The 25,459-nt window shown below is 40.8% G+C and overlaps 1 protein-coding gene across 6 annotated transcripts in view; it reads right to left on the bottom strand.

The window, feature by feature from the left end:
• GRIP1 (glutamate receptor interacting protein 1) overlaps positions 1–25,459 on the bottom strand; it is a 649,796-nt gene that overhangs the window by 57,774 nt on the left and 566,563 nt on the right. For all 6 annotated transcript variants that reach the window (XM_045184615.3, XM_045184618.3, XM_045184613.3 and 3 more), the window contains 3 exons: positions 16,376–16,562; positions 15,636–15,781; positions 6,600–6,680 (listed from right to left, as the gene is read on the bottom strand). In XM_045184615.3, the coding sequence (XP_045040550.1) occupies positions 6,600–6,680; positions 15,636–15,781; positions 16,376–16,562 (414 nt within the window). The remainder of the gene's footprint in view (positions 1–6,599; positions 6,681–15,635; positions 15,782–16,375; positions 16,563–25,459) is intronic.

Here is a 25,459-nt window from a genome sequence, read left to right as displayed (position 1 = left end):
CCTTTTGTGGTTCCACAGAAATTTTTGGAACATTTGTCCTAGGTCTGTGGAATATGCCATTGGAACCTTGAGAGAAATTTCTTTGAATCTATAGATTGCTGTGGATAGTACGGACATTTTAATGATGTTAATTCTCCCTATCCGTGTACCCAGTATGTGCTTCCACTTGTATCTTCTTCAACTTCTTTCCTCAGTGTCTTATAATTTTCTGAGTACAGGCTTTTTCCATCCTTGGTTAGATTTATTCCTAGGTATTTTATTCTTTTTGAAGCAATTGTGAATGGGATTGTTTTCTTTATTTCCTTTTCTGTTAGTTCGTTATTGGCATATAAAAATGCAACTGGTTTCTGGATATTAATTTTGAATCCTGCTACTTTGCTGAATTCACGTATCAGTTCTAGTAGTTTTTTGGTGGAATCTTTGGCATTGTCTAAGTATAGTATCATGTCATCTGCAAATAAAGACACTTTTACTTCTTTCTTTCTAATTAGGATGCTTTTTATTTCTTCTTTTTGTTTCATTGTTGTGGCTAGGACTTCCAGTACTATTTTGAATAAGGTGAAAGTGGATATCCCTGTCTTGTTCCCAATCTTAAGGGGAACGCTTGTAGTTTTTGCCCGTGAGTATGATGCTGGCAATGGGTTTGTCATATATGGCTTTTTTTATGTTTAGGTATGTTCCCTCTATTCCCACGTTGCTGAGAGTTTTTATCATAAATGGGTGTTGGATTTTATCAAATGTTTTTTCTGCATGTATTAATATGACCATGTGGTTTTTATCCTTCACTTTGTTTATGTGGTGAATCACATTTATTGATTTACAAATGTTGTACCAACCTTGTATTCATGGAATAAATCCCACTTGACCGTGGTGTGTGATCTTTTTGATGCATTGCTCTATTTGTTTTGCTAATGTTTTTTTGAGGATTTTAGCATCTATGTTTATCAGGGGTATTATTGGCTTGTAGTTTTTATCTGGCTTTTGGAATAAGGACAATGCTGGCCTTGTAAAATGAGTTCGGGAGCCTTCCCTCCTCTTGAATTTTATGAAATAGTTTGAGAAGGGGAGGTGTCGGTTCTTCTGGGAATGTTTGGTAAAATTCACCTGTGAAGTGATCGGGTCCAGGACTTATGTTTGTTGAGAGTTTTTTGATTACTGCTCTAATTTCACTAGGTGTAATCTGTCTACTCAGATTCTCTGATTCCTCCTTATTTAGTTTTGGAAGATTTTATGTTTTCAGGAGTTTATTTATTTCATCCAGGTTGTCCCGTTTGTTGGCACATAGTCGTTCAAAATATTTTCTCATAATTTTTGTGTTTCTTTGGTGTCAGTTGTTATTTGCCCCTTTCGTTTCTTATTTTATTTATTTGGGTCCTCTCTCTTTTTTCTGATGAATCTGATTAAAGGTTTGTCAGTCTTGTTTATCTTTTCAAAGAACCAGCTCTTGGATTCATCGATCCTTTGTATTATTTCTTTAGACTCTTTTTTGTTTATTTCTGCTCTGATCTTTATTATTTCCTTCCATCTACTCACTTTCATCATTGTTTGTTGTTCTTTTTCAAGTGCCTTGAAGTGTAAAGTTAGATTATTTATTTGAACTTTTCCTTGTTGTTTGAGATAGGCCTGTACTGCTATGAATTTCCCTCTCAGGACTGCTCTCCCTTTTGTCCCACGGATTTTGGGTTGTTGTGTACTCATTTTCACGTGTTTCTAGGTACATTTTGATTTCTTCTTTGATCTCGTTGTTGGACCATTCATTGTCTAACAACGTGTTATTTAGCTCTCACATCTTTGTGTGTTTTTCGGTCCTTCTTCTGATCGATTTCTAGTTTCATAGCATTGTGGCCAGTGAAAATGCTTGATAATGATTTCAGCCTTTTTAAATTTATTGACTTTTTTGTGTCCTAACATGTACACTATCCTAGAAAACTGACCACATGCACTTGAAAAGTAGGTATATTCTGCTGTTTTGTGGTGAAATGGTCTGAAGAATCAATTGAATCCATTTGCTCTAGTGTGTTGTTTAAGGCTGCTGTCTCCTTGTTGATTTTCTGTCTGGAAGATCTATCCATTGACGTCAATGGTTTGTTAAAATCCCCAACTATAAATGTATTTTTGTTGATCTCTCCCTTTATGTCCATCAAAATATGTTTTACATATTTAGTTGCTCCTATGTTGGGTGCATAAGTGTTTACTAAGGTTATATGCTCTTGATGGAATGTTTCCTTTATCATTATGTAGTGCCCTTCTTTGTCTCTTACTATAGCCTTGGTTTTAAAGTTTGTTTTAGAGGTGCGGGCCAGTGGCACAATGGATAAAGTCTATTTTGTTGGATATAAGTACTGCTACCTCAGCTTTATTTCCATTTCTACTTGCATGAAATATATTTTTCTATCCCCTTAATTTTAGTGTGTGTGTATCTTTTGATCTGAGATGGGTCTCTTGGAGGCAGCATATATATGGGTCTTGTTTTCTTATCCATTCGGCTACCCTATATCTTTTGGTTGGAGCATTTCAGCCATTTACATTTAAGGTGATTGTTGATACATATGTAGTGCCATTTTGTTGGTAGAGTGTTTTCCTCTGTTTTCTTCTTTCTCTTCTCTTCTGTCTCCCCCTTCCCCTCCCCCTTGTTAAAGTAAGCCCTTTAACATTTGTTTAAGTACCAGTTTGCTGTTAACAAACTTCTTCAGCTTTTACTTGTCTGGGAAGCTCCATTATTTCTCTTATTTTAAATGATAGTCTTGCTAGGTAAAGTAGCCTTGGTTGTAGATCCCTGCTTTTCATCACCTTGGATATTTCACACTACGCTGTAGAGTAATCAAATAACAATCTAATTGGTGCTCCCTTGTAGGTAACTACCTGCTTTTCTCTTGCAGCGTTTAGGATTGTCTTTAAGCCTTGTCATTTTAATTACGATAGGTCCCAGTGCAGGCCTCTTTGGGTCCAACTTGTTTGGGACTCTCTGAGCTTCCTCGACTTGTTTGTCTTTTTCCTTCACCAGATTGGAAAGTTTTCAGTCATTATTTCTTCAAGGAGGTTCTTGATCCCTTGCTCATTCTCTTCTCCACTGGTATTCCCACAATGCAAATGTTGTTATGCTTCATGTTGTTCAAAATGTTTCTTAAGCTCTCCTCATTTTGTAATATTCTTTTTTCTTCTCTGCCTGATTGTTTTTTTCTACCTAGTCTTCCAAATCACTGATTTGATCTTTGGCTTCATCTAACCTACTGTTTATTCCTTTCTGTGTATTACTTATTTCAGATATTGCATTCTTTATATCTGACTCGTCCTTTTTTATGGTTTCCAGGTCTTTTTTTCATGCTGTTGAGTATCCTTATAATCATTACTCTAAGCTTTCTATCTGATAACTTCCTTGCCTCCATTTTGTCTAGTCCTTCTTCTGGAGAATTCTCTTGTTCTTTCATTTTGGGAGTGTTTCTTTGTCTTCCCATTTTGGCTGCTTCTTTGTATTTCCTGCCTTAGTTGTTAAACTAATCAGTTGGTAAGACAATTAGGTGTTAAACTTATCAAGCTGTTATCAGCAGCCTGGCTTAAGCTCCACAGGGTGGAGCAGAGTAATTCTTGTGGGTGGGGCTATTGCTTCCCCTCATGCTGATGTTAGGTGGAGAGGAGTCTGCCTGAGAAAGATGTTTTCTGCAGGATGGGGAATGACTCAACATAGGCATCCTGGCTACTGTTCCTTTACTTCTCTCCCCATAGCCACCAGCCCCAGACTCTCCTCAAACCTCTCTTGTTCACTCTGCTCTTCCTCTGCTGGAACCCAGGGTAAGTGGCTGCAAATGAAATGTTGTGCATTGGCCCTTTAAGAGGCTCTCTGCATCTCCAGCCATCTCTCCCTGATAGACAGAAACCCAGCTGCTTTTCACAGCTGTATGTTATCTGGGTTCCTTTCGGACTCTGGTGCTATAGGCTCGGGAGCCCAGCTTGGGGTTTAGACCCCGCATTTCTCAGGGGGAACCCTCCAGCTGCTGCAATATCTCAGCAGAAGTTCAGCTGCTGCATGAGGGAGCACGGGCATCCCTCTCGTACCTCCTCTGCACTTCCTATCAGTCTTGTTATGGTGAAGTGGTTTCTTCTGTCTGTCCTTGGTTTTAGGGCTTCTCTCCAGCTAGTGTTCAGTTGGTTATTCAGGATGATTTCTTTACAATTTAGTTGTAATTCCAGATTAGTCCTGGGAGGAAGTTAGTGTAACTTCCACTTACACCTCTGCCATCTTGGATCATCCAATAAATACAAATTAAATGAGCACCTTGTATGTGGCAGGAGCTGTGCTAGGCCCCAACAGTTCACTATTTCATCACAATGAACATGGATTCTGGCTTTTCTTTCTCTTAGCAAATTCTGCTTTCTCAACTGGAAAAATATAAGCATTTTCCACAAGAAGACACAAACTCTGTATGGCGATGATTAGTCATGTAAATGGTGCTATAGCTCTAGAAGGGCTGACAAGCAAGTGGGACAAGCTTCTTTTCTCTTTCTGGGAAGAGCATCACATCTGTTGCTTCCACTAGTTACTTTAGCTTGTTGCTGGCTAATTCAGGCCATTCTCATGGTGGGTTGGTTGGGTAGTTTCCATTATTGGTATTAAAATCAGTTTTAAAAGTAATACTTGGTGCATATATAACACTATTACATAGTATGATTTGAAGTAGTTCTTTATGTGAGTAAAATATTTTGTAGTGTCCATAACTATACTTTAAACAAGCTGAACATATAAATATCAACTTAAGTAATATATGACAAGATTAGTTTTCAAATGAATATTCTCCTCTATAGTTAAATTATATTTTAAATATATCAATTTTAAGAATAAAAACACAAAAAGACCTTTTTCCTAATTAAAATTTGAGAATAAATAACTGTGGCAAAATGTGTAGCAACAGACACTTCTGAAGAAGTGTCCCCAGGAATGTACACTAGCAGAGAGCATTTCTCAGGCAGGCGGTGTTTCTCCAACACTTAGCACAGGGCCTAGGCATGGTGGGCACTCACAATGTAGTTATTTAATGGAGACAAAAGGAAGAAAGAATGGAGTGGAAGGAAGGCAGGGCCTCTGCATGCAGCCAGCAGGGTGTGCACTCCGCAACTCCAAGAGGTACCAGTATCACAGCCAGTACTGATGAAATAAATGAACAGAATGGAATAAATAGAAAAAAATGATAGCAGCCTTAAAGTTACATGGAGGTTGCAGAATCTATCTTTAACTCCAAATATTTTTAAAACAGTAAGTTCTAATGAGTTCTTTCTCAATTTCAGTAACCACAGCTGTTGACAGAATAATGGAATACCATCTTTGCTTCATAACGAACAATTTGAGAGGTTAAGTGAATCAACTAAAGGCACCAATGACTTTTGTAGCACCTAGAATAGGTCTGGAGTCTCCAAAACCTCCTTTCTTCTTTCTACTACCGTACAGAGGCACATCAGACTTGTGAGCCCTACTTTCCTCCCAGTAAGTCACCCTTGGGATTTGGGAGGGAGTGACACACAGGCCCTCTCGTATACATATAGCTTCTTGTTCTTACCATTTATTTTGTATTGTAGTTTCACTGCTTTTAGTGTTATACTAGTATATGTGATTTACTAGTTATAAATAAAATTTCATTTTCAGTGTTAAATTTATATGGCCAACGTTGAATTGGACAGCCTCCATTTCATACTGCTCAGTTGAGATCTCTTCGTTTTTGCCATAACCGCTGTGCAAGTGTGTAGTGAGGCGTGTTTACGGAGCTTCATCACTCTTTCTGGAAGGGACCACCCCTTGGTTACACACACTGCCTCTATGTCTCCTTTGGTCTTTAGGCATTAATCATTTGCTTCATTTTCTGGGGGGCATTTACGGATACACTTAGGTTATGGATATTAAAAGCACAAAGACCTCAATTTCCATTCTATACAACTCCGCTGGGACTGAAATTTTCGAAGTTGTTTTACTCAGAGCAGTTCTAAATCTAGAGCCTGATGAAAGGAGAGAATTAAATACATTTATATATTTTGTTTTTCTTTTTAGTTCGGTTACCCAGACACGTTGTACTATGGAGACATTCAGGAAGGTGCTAGAGGAAGGACATTGTTTTAGTCTTGCAAAATAGATTTTAGATGCACTGTGGCCAAATGGAAAAGTGGTTTTAAGTGTAAATAAATTTAATTTTTGTTAGTTAAATAGATTATTGTGAAAACTTAATCCATAATATATTGAAATGTAGAGAATCTACATGCATTTATATGCTCATTTAATTATTCACGGAGGGTGGCAAGAGACACATTTATTGAGTACTTATTACTTGCCAAGGGATACGCTGTAAATATGTTATTTAATACAACCCTATCTTTTGTAAATATCATTTCCATATTACAAATGAAGAAACATAAGATTAGAGAGCATTCAAGTAACTTACTTCATTCCCACAGCTTGTGAGTGCTAGAGATGTGATTGGCTTCACATTTTTGTATCATTACATAGAAATTTGGCAATGACACTGAAAACATTTGCCACACTTGTAAACCATTTGTCAACACAATTTTCTCATGTACTTTTAAAATACTACATTTTAAAAGAAATCACTTCTACTTACAACTTATGGTTATTCCAAGTTCCACATTGTGCTTTTTGGGGAGCTTTACATGAAATGTTCCACTACTTGGGATGACAGACTCTGTAATTTCAAAACAAAAAAGAATGTGTTCATGGAAGATCAGGAAGAACGAAGCACCCATCAATGACAATGCATCCTCTGTAGGTGAAGCTGTAGAACTGAAGTTAGGTGAATGAACGCCTGTAAAATCCCGGTAAACTAAGCTCCTGGTGAAAAATGTATGTCTCATCCACAGCAATTGTGCATAACTCACAGCATCAGTGGAGTTCGCTATTTCTGAAGTGCCACTAGGGAACATGTGCATCAGATTTGCCTGGGATGCAAGTTAAAAATATGGGTTCCTGAATCACCCCAGATCTATAGAATTGGAATCTCTGAAGATGGAGCCTCGAAATCTGCCTTTTAAACATATTCTTCAGGTGATTCTTAGGCATAAGAAAGTTTAGGAATCACAGGCCTGATTTTATTATTTTTCCCCCAACTGTATTTTCTAAAAGTTTGCTTTCAGCCATTCTTTTTTAAAATCCTTGTATGAAAGTACTAGGGGGAATAGATTTTAGGAAAGATTTCAATTTGGTGTAATAATTGTTGATTTGGGAGAACAGGGGAGGGAGGTGCCTTAATTTGTAATATAAACACTGAAAAGTACACTTAAAGAGCAGAAGTAGGAGTGATATTTGAAACATTTTGCAACAAGAATGGTACTGCCCATAACCAGCCAGGCTGGATATTGACCACAGTTGGGAACGCAGGGGGCCAGGAGGCCCCAAGTGCACCAATGGTGACTCTTTAGTTTTTGGGTCATGGGGAGCTACAGAAGGTCCCAAAGGGGGGCAGAAGGAAAGGTGACGCTCCACCTGCAGGGAGAAAAAGAGGGGATTCCAGTGTTTACTCTGTTGGAGTGAGGGCATCTTTGCCTTCATCAACTTCCTCCCACTCTTCTGAATTCTCCAGTCCTGGCAGGTGTGGTCCAGTGAGGGTCACAGACAGTGAGATGACACCTTTGGCTTTGCTATTGTCCTCAGCTAACATTCTGATGTGCCAGGAAGGACATTTATTTCTTTATTTGGTTGTTTATTTCTTTAGAATTTGTACCCTCTTCATTTCCCAATAGGATTTGTGCTAGATAAATTATTTATATCCCCCAGTAGATTTTAAAAAGGCTGGCTAATTTTGATATAATGGAACAGGAAGAGGAAAATGAGGCAAGTAAAAGACAGAGGTGTGCTTTTCTTTCTTATTTCAGTTGCTGCAAGTATCATAATTATTTACTTCCAAAATAGTTCTCAATTCCCTGCCTTCCCTCCATCTCTTTCCTGAGACCTCTCCGTTCCCTATTCCAGTAATGGAAAATTAACTGTCACCTTCTTCCCACTTCCAAAAGGACAGGTTAGGATTTTGCAATGAGCACGCAGACTGGGGGCAGAGAAGGCATCAGGAAGTGACCCCATTTTCCCCAATAGCCAGTGTGCACAGAGAGGGGAGGAAGAAACAAGTACAGACAAGGAGAGAGCAGAAGGTCCTCGAGAGAACCCGTACGCAGCTGGACAGTCTTTGATGTCTGGTTCTAGAACTTCCTGGGGCTCCCTGCTCGAGGGCTGTGACACACCTGTGTGCTTCCAGTAAAGGCCTCTTTTCCATCTAAACTAGCCTGAGTGCAGTTCTGTTGCTTGAAATTGAAAGATCTCTGATGAACCATTAATCAAGTAAAGGAAATGGGGTGGAGCTAAACAGAAGGGCCCCACAAGTGTTCATGGGTGTAGCATGAATAAATTATTTGATTACTCCGATAAAGCATGCAAGTGTTCCTAAGTAAATGTGTAAGAACCCACAGAGGAACCAATGGCTTCCCTATTTCTGAAGCTCATTTCATGTACGTGTTAGTTTTATCTCTTTTAAGAAAAAGTTCTCTGTGAAAAGGGAGGGGAGCCCATTGTGTGCTGGTATGTGTATATATGTACCCATGTAAGGATATAACGTCTTGCCCATGATACTATGCTATACAAGTGAGGTCCTGAATCCTAAGGGCTGGGAAACACTGGAATAGTTACTATAGCAACATTTTGCTTTTATAAATTTTTAATGCAGGGAACCTTGACCAAGATTAACATTGTTAATGACGCTGGAGGAGATATTATCACTTCCTGGGAAACAGTAATGGATCACTTTTGACTACATAAGATTTGAAATATTCATAATGATGAACAAATAATAACAAATAAATCTCTTTGATCAATCTGTGTGTTTATTTTAATCTTTAAATGCCAAAATGATTTATTTTATATTTGGTACTTTTTTTCCTCTACAATTACTTGGTGGTTAAGGGCACATTTAATTTGTTTTTTTTTTTTAAAGAAATACCAGTAAAGAGAAAAAAGATCCAATATTTGGAGAAATAATAGTTTTAGAATAAGTAAATAGAACATTTATTTTCTTAGACTCCCATGTCATTATTTTGCACTTCCCTGGTTTTGGTTTATTTTTGTTAATACTATAATTAAAAACACATTTGGGTAAACAAAGACTTCCTTCCTTCCAGCTGGTCTGCTCTTTCTGCCTGAGGCATTCATTGTTGGCACAGTAAAATAATCATAATTCAGCAACCTGGACGCCCTTGTGAGATTAGAAAAAAAAATAATGATTCTCAGGGGGATGAATGTAAATGCTCAGCTCCCGTCCACTCAGAGGAACGCACTGGGGGCTCCAGTCAGGATGGCAAACAGCATTCGACAGGATTTTCTCTGGGACATGTTTGCAGAACAAAGCCATAGTTTTTCCAACAAAAGAACTTCAGAGTTAAAGTAGAAATGACAAGTATTCATGATATGGTAGGTTGGTATTTTAAAAGACAGTGTTGAAAAAAGATAATATGTAAATCGTGCATACGTTATGACTATAGCTTTATAAAATTACATATATGATGAAGGAAGGTAAAGTAATGTAAAAAATTTCATTAGTATTACTACAATGTTGTTTGTATAGTAACACTCATTTAAAGGGATAGATTTAAACAAGAGTGTACTCACCGTTAAGATTCTTAACCACTCCTTATGTCACTTAAAATGTTTATAAAATAGAGATAGCGCATTTCCAAGACCCAATAGCTTGGGAATCAATATCTGGGTATAAAATATTTCTGAAGAAGTATTTTGGAAACAGAGGGCTCACATCCAGATGACTAGGAGTGAATCCAGGAGGACTGGTCAATCTTGAAATAGCTAATGTCTAGAGATTTCTTATCCATATTCCAAGTTCTCTAATGGCATTTTGGGGAGTTGAAAAAAATAATAAAGATTTAGAATAGTGAATGGGAAAATCAGTGAGAAAACCAACCAGACTCATGTAAAGGGGTTTTCAAGGTGGGTGTTGGGCCAATAAAAGTCAGAAGCTCTACACTCACAGCAGGTCAACTTGCGTGGTCCAGCAGGTTTTTGTCAAGAGACCTCAGCTGCCAAGGAATAAGAGCAGACAGTAGGTGACTGAATTGAGCCAGAGATTAAGACTGAGATTTCCAGCAGTTTCTAACAGATTCCAGTAATTGGTAATGACTGACTAGAGTGTTACATTGAGGATTCTGATGCTGTGTCTGAACTAGTGGGAGGATACTGGCATCAGTTAGTGATGGCGCAAGGGAGAAGGGAAGGACAGCACAGGAGCCTATTCTTTTCTGGTCCTCTTCTATGTCATTTCTGTCCATTAGAAATGGGTCATTTCTGGAATAATCAAGGGCAGGTGGAGACGGCCTGAGGTGCCTTTTTCCTGTCCCTTGGAACAATGTGGGTTTAATAGACATAATTTCTATTTTTTAAGAGCTTAAAGTTAAAGCACTTAGTCAACATATACATAAAATATACATATACATTAAGTATGGATTAAACAAAGAACGAATGTTAAAGATACACACAAAATAAACATGCCTGAATAGTACAAGTAAATATTTAGGTACTGCTTATGAAGAAGGTCACACTGTGCTGGGCTTTCCACTGCTGGAACACACTGACTAAACGCTGCTCAGCGTCCTGTGGTGCACAGGACAGCTGCCTCCCATCAGCAGACAAGGTCAATAGGGCAAGATTCAGAAAGCTAGATGGTTCATGCTGGAAACTCTAACATCTTTGTGAAGAGGCAGTAGAATAAGTTATGGAAAAGATGGGTGAAATTCAACAGACCCGGAACCTACTACTCACTTTGCTGCATGACCTTGAGTTCCCCCACCTGAACCCCAGTGCCCCCACTTACAAGTAAATAAAGGTCCTGGATTATGAGTCCTTTCACCACTAATGTTCTGTGATTGCAGTGAGGACGTGCTGAGGCCGGTGGACAGCCGCCTTTGAAAACCACGGTTGCACTGCCATCTGACTGATCCTTATAAGGTCCTTCTACTCGATTGTTGCTTGGCCATAGCTAACTAAAAGGTGAGGATACCAAATCTAAGTGGGGCCAGTTCGATCCTTTCTCTTGGGAATTATAAACCAGACCTGGCTGCTGCTCTCTGGATACTTTAGCAAACATGAGATGGTCATGTACAATTAAAAGTCGGAGAAAGTTTGTACAGAGACAAATGGAGCAGATGAGCAGAAACAAGCAGCACCAAAGGACCAGGAGTCCCAGAGAAACAGTGGATATGAAATCAGTTCTTCGTGCAAACTGAAATCCTGATGTGAATATCCATCAGGAGTGCCAGGTGAACATCATTCATTTACTCATTCATTCATGCATGCATTCACCAACTACTGGCAGAGAGCCTCTTGTATTCTAAGTACTATTTTGAAGTACATTCATGAACAAAAGGCACAACGTCCCTGACATCATAAATTCTTCTACTGGAGAAGAGAAGACAATAAACAAATAAATGCACCACACAACCTCAGAGCTTGAGAAGGGTTAAGAACCATAAATCTGGGCAAGAGGACAGAGAGTGATAGATGGTTAGGGAAGGCTTCTCTGAGCAAGCCACGTTTGAGCAAATTCCTGAATGAAGTGAGTGAGCCATTCACACATGCTGGGGAAGCGCTGCCCAGGAAGACATTCTTTGATGGGGTTGTGCTTGGCATGACAAGAGCAGCTAGTTCTTACCCACTTCCTCATTCCAACTCCTGTCCTCCTGAGAGATTTCACTGTGCGGAGGGTCTTTCCATCACACTGCATTCCCAATTCCCAGACCTCTGGTTGAGTAAGATTTGCTTCAGCAGCTCACTACCCTTGCTTGGCTGTCTCTGAAATCCTGAACTCTAATATACTACTTTGACCTCAATATCAACTTTCCCTCACTATACACATTTTTCTTCTTGAAGACTCCCAGTTACTTAAGCACCCTCTGTCTTTCCAGTCTATCAGGCTGATCCTTTATTAATTTCCATCCATCTCCAACCTAGACTTTTGCAAACACAGGCAGTATGTGTAGTGGTTAGAGGGTGGTCTTGGAGCCAGATTGCCTGGGTTAAGATCCCAGCCCTACCTTTAACTACATGGGCCTCCTGTTTCTGGGAATGTAAGGATAGTAATCTTCTCCATTGTTGTTATAGGACTAAGTGAGCTAATTACACGTAGTACTTAGACATGCCATAGAGTAAGCTATTGGTAAATATTATCAGGATCATATCAAAGATGCTATTACCATAATTATTCACCTGCTCTTCCTGCAACAATTTGAACCTCTGTGACTTAAGTTCTCCTTCTGTTGAACCTTTTCTGGAAATCTCAGTCTTTGTCTCAATCTAATCATCTACCATCTCTGCTCGTATTCCTCAGCAGCTGAGGTCTCCTGATGAAACAAACAAACAAATAAAGCCCAACTTGACTATGCTGCAGGTTGGAGCTTCTGGACTCTGCTTGGCCCACCTGCCAGCTTGAAAAATCTCTCTACATGAGTCTGGTTGGTCTCCTCCCTGATTTCCCATTAGCTATGCTAAACCTTCGCCATTCTTTTCAACATCCCACCATGCTGACCCTCTCACTCTCATTTGATGGTTCTCACAGGGACTTCCTAATCACAGCTAAAAATGTATCTATATTCTCGCATTTTTCTCTTCAAACTCATAGGAAGAGGTCTCCTACTTTCTGTTTTAGACTAGTTATCTACCCATGTTCTAGATAACTTCCCCTCTCATCTCTTTGGGGACCCAATTTCCCCAAATATCTCTTTTCTCCATTCATTTTAAGCCCAAACACATTCAAATCTCTCCAAGCTCAACAAAGTAACAAACCAAATGAACACCCCCTCTGAACCCTGGATCCCCCTCTATCTGTTGTCCCACTTTCTTTCATCTACAGCTAATTTTTTTGACTTTGCCAAATGTGCCCTGTGACAAACCCGATTCCTGGTTGAGAATCACTGATAAAAAGACAAGGCAATATAAAATGGAGCGCTGAGTACACAATTAAATGCTGTGAAGCTCTAAAAAGAGGAGCCCGCAGTGTCCTCCAGTCCCCTCTACCCATTCACTGCATTTTGCCTGCCAAACCCTCTTCCAAACACCAGTTGCTTGGCGGACAGCACGCACAGCTCGTCTGCATTCCCCTCTTCCCTCACTCAGCCCTCAGCTCACTACAGTCTGACTTCTGTCTTCCGGTTTCTGAGACTACTCTGCAGTGTCCCTTCTTCATTGTCACACCCAGTGGACACTTCCTGCCTAATATTATTTGAATTCTTTACAGCACCTTTATGCTATTGATGGTGACTTTTGCCTTGACACTCTTGCTTTGGCTTCCAAAATGCCACCTTCTTTTGGTTCTCCTCCCACTTCTTATAGTAGATACTTGTCATCACCTTTGCTAGCATCCTTTCCCTTTAAATCTTACTACTCCTTAAGCAGAGTCCTTTCTGCCTGGGACTTTCCCTAGTGGTCTCCTTATTACAATGACTTTAACAATCCCTGACTTGGTGGTCCCTCCTCGGTCCTGCTCTCTGGCCCAGGCCTGATCCTGGCTCCGGGAGGTGCTACCTGCAGTCTTCTGGGCACTTCCTTTTGCATTTCAGTGGCAACACACACAGTCAGTAGGTCTGTTCTCATCTTTCAGCAGTTCTTGCTCTTGTCAATTGACTGTGAGGTCCTGGATGATATTGATCCTTTTTATTTCCTCTTTCAATGATCCAAATATAGGACAGAGCCTAGTGCTTAGTAACTTGTGCTCGACAGTTGTCTTTTGAATTCAGGAATGAGTGTGCTTGTCCTTTTTTCCTAGCTTTAGTAGTGGACTTACCTGCTCACGTCTAAAATAGGATTTTTGCTATCCCCAAATTCCCACTCTTCAAGTCTTCTTCTCAGTTCGACGTCAGTATTTACTTAGCTGCTCTCATCTCCCCAATCTAATTCATGGGCAGGTTCTGTTAGCCGTGGTCTAATTTTCACCATTTGCCACCATCTCTAGCTCTAATCACCACCTTGTCCAAACCACCATTATTCCCTCCCTGTTCAACTGCAACCACCTCCTCATGGCTTTTCTACTGCTGCTGCTGTCCCTTCTCATCTCAGAAGGCTAGCTCCGAAACATTGACCAGGTTATCGCGCTCCCCTCCATAAAATGCTGCTTGATTCCATTATACTTGGAATAGAATCCAAATTCTTTACCAAGGCCCTTCATTACCGAGCCCTTTCCAACCTCTCCCACCCCAACTCTACATCCAAGTCTGACTCTCAGCCCCTACTCCCTTATCTCCCCTAGCAAGAACCCCCTCTGCTGTTTCTCAAACACACCAAGCTCATCATTCTGGTTCGCATCTTTTACTCTGGCTGTTCCCTCTGCCTGGAATGCTCTCCTCCCAGGTACTCACATGGCTGGCAACTTCTCAAGCTTCAAATCTCTGCTCACATGCCACTCCCTTAGAGAGTCATCCTATGAAAATAGCTCCCACACAGTCATTCTCTAAGCCCCATTCTGCTTTATTTTCTATTATTGTCTTAATTTATATTGGTTAATTTAAAAATTAACTTTCTGTACAGCTGTAATGTAATCTTCACTAAGACAGGGATTGGTTTTCTTTCCTGTCTACTGCTGCACCTCCACTGGATGGAAAGGAAATTGCCCCACAGTAATTACGCAGCAAATATTTGTAGGGACAATGCACTCTCCGTGTCCAAAGGCATATCTGTACTGACTGGTAAAGGTTATTGGCTCTGCGAGGTACTATTTCATGTGTGAAGACAACTTTCTTAAATGGGAACTGGTATCAACCCTTAAAAGCCACACAAATGTTAGCTACTGACAAAGACTCCCATCATGACCAAACTCAAGCTCCTCTGGCCCTCTGCTTGACTAGGACTTGTCCTTGTCCTAGTCCTTAGCCTGCTGAGCCATTTTAGCAAGGCTTGCACGAACTCAATGTATCAAGAATACCTCCATCCTTGAATCAAATTCCTCATCCCTCCTCCGTTGCTATCAAGCTCCTCTTAGTAATCTCCCACCCAATAGCTCCCTTACCCTCACCTTGCCTGCTAGCTATAAATTCCTGGCTGTCTTTGCTGTTTTTGGAGTTGAATTCAATCTCTTTTTCCTATTGCAAGGCTTGATCTCTCTTGCAATAGTCTTGAATTAAGTCCTTCTTCTTTTTAACAAGTGTCTGGTATAATTTCTCTTTAATACCAGAGACCAAATAGTTACCTACTGGGCTTGTATAAATCCATTTAATGAATTTTCATTGTTACCCTCCAAACCTTATGTTCTTTGCAGTGGGAAGGGTTAAAGAGAGGCTTTTCTTATCTGTGTGACTGAAGAATATGGTTTCTCTAGCATATAGGAGAAAGTCAGGAAGAATAAAGGTTACATGATTTTTTTTTATCAACTTTATAGTGGCTATTACTTACTTATTTTGTCACATTTATTTTCAACTGTTCTTGTGGTGACATTTTAATGAATAATACGACAACAATGCTCACTTCAAAATGACACCCCAAATCTCCTAAACAAAAGCATATTAGTATATAAAAAATAGCTCCCTTTCTGCCACATAATCCATATAATTCACATGCAGTCCACTCCTGACTCTGCAGCTGCCTTGTGACTATATGATCATACCTGCAACATCAAACTCGATTTCCAGTGTGACCTTGCTCGTGATTGAAGAGTCTCGGAGGAGCTGATTGGCTTCCTCGAAGGTGCTGTCTTCAGTTGGAATTCCATTAATGGCCATCACTCTGTCTCCAATCTGTAGTACCCCACATCTGAATTTAGAACCACATGTTAGAGGTTGTAGATAGGGTTGTAGATAGAGGTTGTAATAATTATCAGCTGCAGTTGCCAAATCTGCTTTGTTTGATCCTTGCAAAATGCCATAACCATTGGGTCTTGTTTTTGCAATGCTGTGGGAATCACGTTAGGTCAGCTACAATGTCTTACACTCTCACATCTCACGGCTACACATGTGAGCAAGGGAGTCTTGAATTATCACAGCAAAGTAATTAATAATTCATGGTATTGTCCTAATCTGATCTGAACCAATATACAGTAATGATGAATGTACATTCCCCCATGGCAGAGAAATTATTAAAGTTTGAATGGAGAGATTTTTAAATAGATTTTTTCCTTTTAATTAATATGGTCTCTAATCCCCGGTGGTCAAAAATCTGCTAGATAAAGGCATCCATGCTCATTATTCTTCTCAAAACTGATCAAGAACATAAAATTTTATTGTCAGAATGGAGAGTTCATTACATCTTACGTTTCCCACATTAAGCACTGTCCCATAACTCATTAGCTGTCCAAAGGCAGCCAGCACAGAAATGCAGAGCAGGAAAAGATGCCGTGGAAGATCTCACCTCTCTGCCGGGCTGTCGGCTTCGATATAGGATATCAGAGGTGGAGAGGAGAGAGTCTCAGTGGCAAACACGCTGCCCTGCAGCTGGATCCCAAATCCTGTGACGGGGTCTGCTGTCAGCACAACCTCTGTGGTTTCTGTGTGAACCACCTGCCCGGCCAAGCCCACGGTGCTGGAGGCTAAAGACACTAGAGGCAAAAAGACAGAAAAGAATGATTTTAGGTTGATACAAGCACCAGGAACACCAGCATTTCTGAAACAGATCATGTCTCTGAAAAACAGCTCACTGGCAATGGTGGCAGGTTATATTTTGACCTCGTGCAAACAGTGTAGCCAGAGCTGAACAAGATGCGCGAATCTTCCAGTACTGGTCACATTTCAGTCACAATACCAGTGTAGCCGCCTCCCCTCACATACATCCATGTGAGGGACAGTTGTGGGAACTGTAGGAAGAGGACAGCCCCAGGGTCAGGGCCAGGGCACCAGGGTTATGGTCCTGGCTCTGCCACTGAGCAACCGGTGGTAGATGAGTCATTTCTCTTTTCTATCTAGAACAAGGGGGGTTAGGCTAACTGGTCTAATGCTTTTTTCCACTTTAGCCATCTGTGTCTAAGCTTTAAGCTTTTTGCCAACAATCTGTCCTCCAGCTTTGAGGACAGGATGTAAGTCTGACTCCCAGAGTGGCGGGGAAGTGCTGGTCATCGACCTTGATCTAGCATTGGGCTGGCATGTTGGAGTGGTTTAAATGCGACATTCCTCTTGCTCTCAAATTTGGTCTCTTCAGTCCCCGTTTCTTCCCACTGGGTCTCCAACCTACTTTGTAATCATTTACTTCATTTGTTCCTCTGACTCGCTTCTGAGCCCCCAGGCGCACATCTCTGCCTTGTTCCCATCCCCAGCCCACGTCCTGAGTGGCGGCTCTGCTCCTGGATGCCTTCCTCTCAGTGCTGCCCACTGGGACCTCTGCCTCCTCTGTTCTCTGTGAGCAAGAGCTCTGTCGGCAGGGCTCTCTGATGGACTGTCACTTCCTCCAGAAAGGGACTTCTGGCCCTTTAATTGAAACCTGATGACACCATGTACCTCAAAACACTCTCCACCCAGAAGTTGTTTTCTTTCACTCTCCTTGCACGGCGCAAAGAGAGAGAAGGGTTTTTAATACTCCTTGCTTTCCACGTGCAGTGCTTTTTAAAAAAAAAACCCTCAAACCACTCCTGTTTATAGGTCCATATTCTGTACTTATTTCTGCTTTGTCTCATCTCCAAACCCATAGTTTTCTACGTTTACAAAACCACCCCTCCCCCATTTCCTCACTGACTTCAGGACTTGGCTCTTCATCTCTCTCCTCTAACCTACAGCTTTTCCTTGTCCCGAGTGTCTTTGACACCATGGTAATAATCTTCCAATGAGCTGGATTTATGGTTCTCCAGCGCTCCCAACGCTGGCAGGCCCACCCTACGCCAGCTCTCTGCCAGCAGAGCCTTGTGCTGCACCCTACCTTCCTTCAAAATGGGTAGAGCTCGAAGATCTCAAAATCTGAGTCCTTGTTGATCACATAACCTTATTAGCTATCTCTCCCAGTCTCTCTGGTCTAATTTTCTGCTCTTTATAACTTCCAGTCCCATTTCCTCTCAGCTGTCTCCACGTATAGTGGTTTTCAAACAGTATTTTTAGCAAGTTTTTCCCCCTTCAAATGAAAGCATATAAGGGATGCCCTTATATTCCAGACACAAAACAGAGCTAGCGCAGTTGTAGGAACGAGGCCCCCCAGGCTTCCTCCTCCCTCATGAGGGAATCTGGAGAATGCAGTTTGAAGGCATTTTTAACCATTGCCTTTTACCAGCATCATTTCCCTCCATACTCCAGCTGGGCCCCTAGTGGCCATTTCAATGATATACCTGCTAGTACCAGAGATTCTGAAACCTCATGTGATTTTCTATTCTCTGTCCCCTTTGGTAATGCCCAGGTAACTCCACCGCTGCTACTAAGTTGCTTAAGGGTATTAGAGAAAGTCACGACAAATTCTCATTACCACAGGAGGCCCAGGAATCTTTCACTTTGTGATGTTTTGGCACCTTATTAGATTCCTTACAGGGTGTCTCAAACATTTCTACCCTCACCAGGATCAAACTTGACTCTACTTCATTTCCTACAAGACTAAAAAGACACAACCATTGGACAAGAGTTCTGTAAACAACAGTGTTTCCACCTTGATTTCTCTGTATCAGTGATTTTCCCCCTTTTTCATTTCACGGCACACATAAAATAATTACCAAAATTCTGTGGCACACCAAAAAGTGTATTATTATGATTATTATTTTTTGCCAATCTGACAAAAATATGTATAAGTTTGATTCATTCACACTGGGTGGCTATGGTTGTGTTGGCTGTTGCTATTTTTTAATTTGACAATCTGAGGGGAAACAGGTCAGTGTGCCTGACCCTAGTCAGGTACTGCATTTTAAAAATTCTTGCGGGACTCCAGTGTGCCACCGCATGCCGTTTGAGCAATGCTGCTCTGCATCATCATCTGTTCTCTCCCCTTCATTTCCCTGCTGAAGGCGGATGTGTCATTCTCTCCACTTCCAGGCTAACTCTTGAGTATTTTTGACACTATTCCTTTCCACTCCTGTGATTGTATGCCATAAAATCTTTCTTGCCACTTTTTCCAACTTTCCCACTCACTACCCTCGCTTTCTGACTTCTCTCTATGATTGGTACTGATGCTAAATGGCTTGAAGTTTGGCTTCTGCCTTCACCCTTCCCTGAAACTACTCTCACGGATGGCTTCCTAATTGCTAAAATCAATGGCCTCATCTGCTCTAACCACTTCGCAGCAACTGGCTTTGGGAACTGCCATTTTCTTTCTGAAATTGCCCTCTTGGTTCTGATGAAGATTGGTTCTTTGTTTCTTTTTAGAATTTTTTTAGTTTTTAATTTTTGGAATTTTATATATTTAAGGTTTTTAAATTTTTATTAAATCATTTTTATTGTTATTCTATGACAGTTGTCCCAATTTTCCCCCTTTGCCCTCCTCTGCCATCCACACCCCCACCAGTTCTTTTCTTTTTTCTTTTCTTTATGGGTGTTCAAGTATAGTGCGACAGCGTGGGTGGAACTGGAGAGCACTATACTAAGGGAAATACACCAGGCGGTGAAAGACAAGTACCATATGATCTCACCTATAAGTGGAACCCACCAGTTCTTTTTGCTTTCTCTGCATTCCAAACATAGCACTGTCTGTGGTTCTGTCCTAAGACTTTTTAACTCTCATTCCTTCCCTCATTCACTTCCAATAAAACATGACCTCTGCCTGTACCTTCTCAAACTTACCTCTCTAACGATGAACTTCCTGACTTGATGGATGTCAACCACAGTGAGGTCACGTGGATTCCTCAAACTCAACATTTTCAGAAAGGAGTTAATCACCTTCTCTTTTTCCTTGCCACTAGTACATTTACAGTCCTTCAGGCTTGAAATCTGAGTAGCCTTTGACCCACAACTCCCCATTGTTTCAAACCGAATCAATTTTGTTTAAATATCCTTTTCCTTCTTACTGAAGGTAAGCCTTAATCCAGGCTTTCATTACTTTTTACTTCAATTACTCTAATAGAGATGTTTCTGGGTTCTCTCATGCCCAATGCTGTCTGGATATTATCGCCGGATTGACTTTCTCTTCATAACGAGGCCCCAGTTCATCTACTACTCTGCAGGAGAGCCTCACCGGTGCTCGTGTAGAAGACTAGGCTTTCAACAAGTGCCCCTGCCTCTTGGCTTCTGCCAACAGCCAACAAATTGCTGCCAAAGTGGCTTTTCTATCAAGGCCATCCCCCCAGTTTAGAATCTTTCGGTGTTTCCCTTTTTCTATAGAACAACATATTCAAATTACAGTAGAGCACACAGAACACTTCCTGAGTTCATTTTCTCCTGTCCATCTAGCCTCACATTCTTCTGAGCTCCTTTCGTGTGCCATTTGTCTTCAGCCCTGTGTCGTACCTCTGTGTCATTATACGGTGCCCTCTGCCCCTGGAGCCCTTACCCTGTGTTTTCAATGCCCCTTCCCCCGCCTTATCCAGGCAGAATTAGGTTATTTACTTTTCTATATGTCCAGATTCCAATACATGGTCCTATTTTAGCATTTGCCAGGTTTACACTTCCCTGCCTATCTCTCAACTTGACCTTCAGTTCTTTAAAGATTGGGACCAGATCTTTTCATCTCTAAAGCCCAGTGCCTCTAACATTCAGTGAATGCTAAACAAACAAACAAACAATGAATGATTCACATTTTGTGGTATCTGCATTTTCCATTTTGGAACCAACATTTCATGTAGATTCTGCTAAGAAACTATAAGTCATTCTTTGAGACCCAAGCTTTTGTATGATGTGGATCACTCCAGCACTGCAGCTGATGTGGCAGAGGATGGTGAGGCAGATCATTGTCTGGAAGGAGTGAGGACAACTACTTCTAAAGAAGCACCGTGGTTGTTCCATCTCAGCAGGATCAACGTCAATGAGATTCATGCAGCCTGCAGTGGGGAGTGAAAGTAGCCTCCAACCCTAAGCTTTTTCCAGGTGGTAGCCTACAATTTCCAATGCTAAATACATAACAAAGGGAGGAACCACATTTTGTGATATCTGCATTTTCCATTGGGCTATCATATATTTTAATTGAATTTATTGGGGTGACATTGGCTAATAAAATTATGTACGGTTCAGGGGTACAATTCTATACTACATCATCTGTATACTGTATTATGTGTTCACCACCCCAAGTCAAGTCTCCTTCTAGTCCTGGTTTATCCCCTTTACCCTCTTCTAGCTCCTCCCACCCTCTTTCTCTCTGGTAATCACCACACTGCTGTGTGTGTCTGTGAGTTTTGTGGGGGGTTTTGGTTGATCCCTTTATATTTTTCACTAAGCCCCCTGGCCTCCCTCCCCTCTGACAGCTGTCAGTCTCTTCTCTGTATCTGTGAGACTGTTTCTATTTTGTTTGTCAGTTTCTTTTAGTCATTAGACTATCACATTTTCTAGGGTGCCTTTGTTGACGTCAAGTGTACTTTGATTTCCCTCCAGATCATTCGTTTTTTTTTTCTTTAATTGTGGCACAAAATCAATAGAAGATACCATTTCCTGTCAGTAAACATCTGGAAAGTTGTGTTTTTTTTCCAGATAGTACTCATAGGAAGCAGGAATATAATATTAGAACATCATCTAATTGGCAGATTACTTCCACTTCTAGGTGAAGCTTCTTTTTTTTAGACTTCATCAAAAATACTTTCTGAGAATCTTCCTATAGGTTCACATTAATATTTTTGCCATTTAAGATCTCAATTTGGTATAGACTTTAAGCCTACTTAATTGAAGTTAAAAACTGATTTTGAACTTTTAAAGTCAGCTGATTACCATCTCCACTAAGAAAGAATAAAAAAGAAATGGTCAATTTAATAATAATAGGGGACATTAGGTTAGATGTAATGAGTACCTTTTCAAAGGAGAGACTTGTTATATTTTTTCAAACAGAGAAGATAAAAAATTTCATTCTGTAGAAGGTTTGAATACAGAAATAAGTACTAATTCACTGTGGGTATCATTACATTTATAAGCACTATCTAGAGGCAAGTTGAGGTGATAGAAATCATTAGGAACTTTAATTTAGAATTAAAAATGTATTAAACATTGGTTTTATAATCATTTGAGGTTGTAATTTATCTAATAAATATAGGATTATATTAAATCTAGGAATTTACAATTAACTCCGAAAGCCCTCTGATGCATTGGAATACATTCTTTGAAACAGTAAAATTTCATTTGAAATTGTGTGTATTGATTATTCCCAGGCATTAATGTCTTAAAAATTATTACCAGGTATGAAAAAGATAAATTTAAAAGGTAGATTTAAAGATGGTGAACCAGAGGGAAAAACAACCAATATGACTTGGAAGAGAAAAAGATGAGTTTGATTATCTTGCTTCATTAATGTGGTCAACCCGCAGAAGAAAATAAAGGTGACCTATGAATTATTATCCTATAATTTAAAATTTCTATAATGAATTCTCTCTCCAGTAGCAAATGCTCTTACAAGGCTCTGGCTCTGGCCCGAGCTGTGCCCATTTCTGCTTGCAGGCGGAGACGGAGATAACTGCACTGCTGACTTGCCTCGTCTCAGTACCACTAACTGGGATGCGCCACGGCCGCGGCCAGAGTTCACATCTGCCCTGCCCTGTCCTGCCCCGCTCACATTTGGAGGGCTCTATTCCCAACCCTTCAGGTTTGCGGTGAATGACCCTGAGTTTTGGTCAATTCTTGTCTTTCCTAGTGTAAGGAAGGGAGAAAAACCAAAGACAGCTTTTTAACTCCTAAAGTTTAAAAATCAGCCAACTGTCTCTTTAACTTAGAAGGCTTTGAGGTTCACTGTCAGATATAAACAGCATTTTAAAAGTATAGAGAGCAAAGGACCTCAAAGGTTTACTAATTACACAGTGTTTGCCATTATTTGACCCTGTAATTTAAGACAGCTCACCTAGGTGTCCCACATTTAGGACAACCTGCTGTGCACACGACACATTGCGTACCCCATATCCAGTTTAGGAGTGTGGGGGTGGCCAGCAGCTCCCCCACTGCGTGGAGGCTGGTGTGGGCAGCAGGTCTTAGGCTATCAACTGCCAGCCTGTGTGCATGGTCACTTACAAAAGCTTACCGTTAGCTGCCTTTGTCTTCCATTCTTTTTTCAAGGGTCGATGGAAGGGATAAAAGTAGTTAGGTTTTTTCATTCTCTTCCTTTCAGCTCTTTGCAATGCTGCCCTCCCTAGTTGTAAGTGACGGTGACAAAAGAGGCAAAGACCATTCTGGGCTTGCGTTTTAACTTGTACTCTTTGCTGCAACTCAGGCTGACTAGGAACAGGCAGAGTCTCTACATGGGCCCCGTGTAAAGGAGCGGGAGGCAGAAAGCCAGGGAAGTAGCCAGGGCCACCTCTCCGTCATGCCACCATCACAGGGGGGTAGTGGGGCTTCTGGAAGGAGCCTTGGCCTCCACAGTAGAAACAGGGGCAGCCCAGGCTGCGGGGGAAAGGTCGGCACCATTCCAGCAGAGGTGATGGGAGGGTACCCTCTGTGACACGGCTCTGCACCCTCCCAGGCTTTGTGACACTCCTCAAAGCCTAGTGCGGGGCTGACTCACCACTGTCCTGTGATGCAGACACAGAGCTTTGCTGTTTAATCTTTGGAACACGTTGCCACAAGTTTCCTGTACTTCCTCCTCTGGTCAATGGTATGGAAGGTTTTAATATTTATGTGAGAGATTTTATAATGCTCTGGCCATGTCCTTCCTTTGTACTAGAAACCTATGTGATAATTCTTTTTGTTTTTTAGGTTCTGGCCCCAACTCATCACCAATAGAGCAAAGGGACTTTTTGTCCTTTTCCTGACTTTGCTATCATTCACCATCTGTACAAGTAGCATGGCTGCTATAGAATGAAACGTAAGAATGAGAAAGGGGGCCAGTAAAGGGTGGCACAGAATGAAGGCCTAAGTAAGGCAGTGGAAAACACAATGGTACAGGACAGTGGAAATAAAACTTTTATTATCAGTTATTTGGAAAAACCCTTACATCTGATGTGATCATTCCAAGCTTAAGAAAAAAAAAAAAAGAATAGAACTTAATCCTCATTTGTGTGTGTGTGATTTTAGAATACTATCTTCTTTCTTTTTTTGTTTTTAGGTGTTTTTGAAGTTCAAGGAATAAAAGTTCATAGCTTTTGCACCTTATTATTTGATTAAAATAAAAATATATGCTCACCTGAGCCTACCATTCTGGCAGGTATAATATGTGTTGTTGTAGTGGCTAATGTCCACGGCAAACACAAATAGCTACAAATTTCTTCAACCAGCTTGGTGTTTACATATCGGCTATGTTGGAGAATGATGTGCTGATTCAGGAGAGAACTTATGAGTGGGCTATGGACATCAGAGACATGTGGCCTCAGCTTTGTTTCCTACTACAGAATTCGAGATGTGTAAATATCAGCCTGAAAGAGCCAAACATATTATCATTCATTTGTAGTCTCTAATGTCCTTAGTCAACACAGTAAGTCTTAACTAACACAAATGTTTAGCCATTGAAGCAGAAGTACAAACATTAATGAATTTGTTTTAGTTGCTCTTCCCTGCTGAGAGCTGTTAGCCTGTTTCTACCAATGAGGAGTGCTGTATGTGAAGCTATTACATGGAGAAATATTCATATACAAATATCCACCACAAACCCTGAAGGCACTGGATGGGAGATTCAAGACCTATGTATTTTGCTGTGTAACCACTCTGCAAAATGCATCCATTTGAGAGGAATGTCAGCAGAGTTTCACACATGACAGTTCAGATGCAGGCAGAATAATAGCTAACATTTAAACTATTCAAAAATAGCTAACAATTAAGTAGTGCTTACCATTTACCAGGTGTTGTTCTAGCATATACATAATTATAGTACTAATTTCATAATCTCGACTCTAGAGTATATTTCTTGCCTTTCTGGTGGTGAGGATATATATACTCACATAATCTTCACAATTACCCAATGAAATAACTACTATAATTATCCCTACTTTGTAGCTAAGAAAAATAAGTCTTGGAAAGCTTAAGAAACTTGCTCAAGGCCCTAGAGCTAGAGACTAACAATGCTGGGATGGGAACACAGGCAGCCTGGTTCCCAGGTCTACGCTTGTATCCCGTGCACCATACTGCTTTCAACTAGTTCCTTCCAAGAGTAAATATTTCACTCAAGTGTCAGGTAAGAAACATGAGATTCTATAAGCTCTTTCTTCTCCCTTTGACTAAACTCAGTCTCCCTTCTATCTTTCCTGATTTCAAATTTACTGTCATGTACATGCACTACAGGTGACAAATCTCACGTATGAAAGGACATGCACGTCAAATCAGGAGTGTGCCACAGTGGTGGCCCTATCTCTTGCAATGGTCTTCTTTGCACTTCTTCTGTTACATGAAGAGACCGTTGCCTGGGTGGTTGGTGGGTAGTCTCCTACACGATGGTGGCCTTGGTGGCACTGGCAGAAGACCCGCCTGCCCAGATCAATCCCTG

Source organism: Desmodus rotundus, chromosome 3, assembly GCF_022682495.2.
Source record: "Desmodus rotundus isolate HL8 chromosome 3, HLdesRot8A.1, whole genome shotgun sequence".
Classification (NCBI taxonomy): domain Eukaryota; kingdom Metazoa; phylum Chordata; class Mammalia; order Chiroptera; family Phyllostomidae; genus Desmodus; species Desmodus rotundus.
This window is presented reverse-complemented; position numbering and strand designations above follow the sequence as displayed.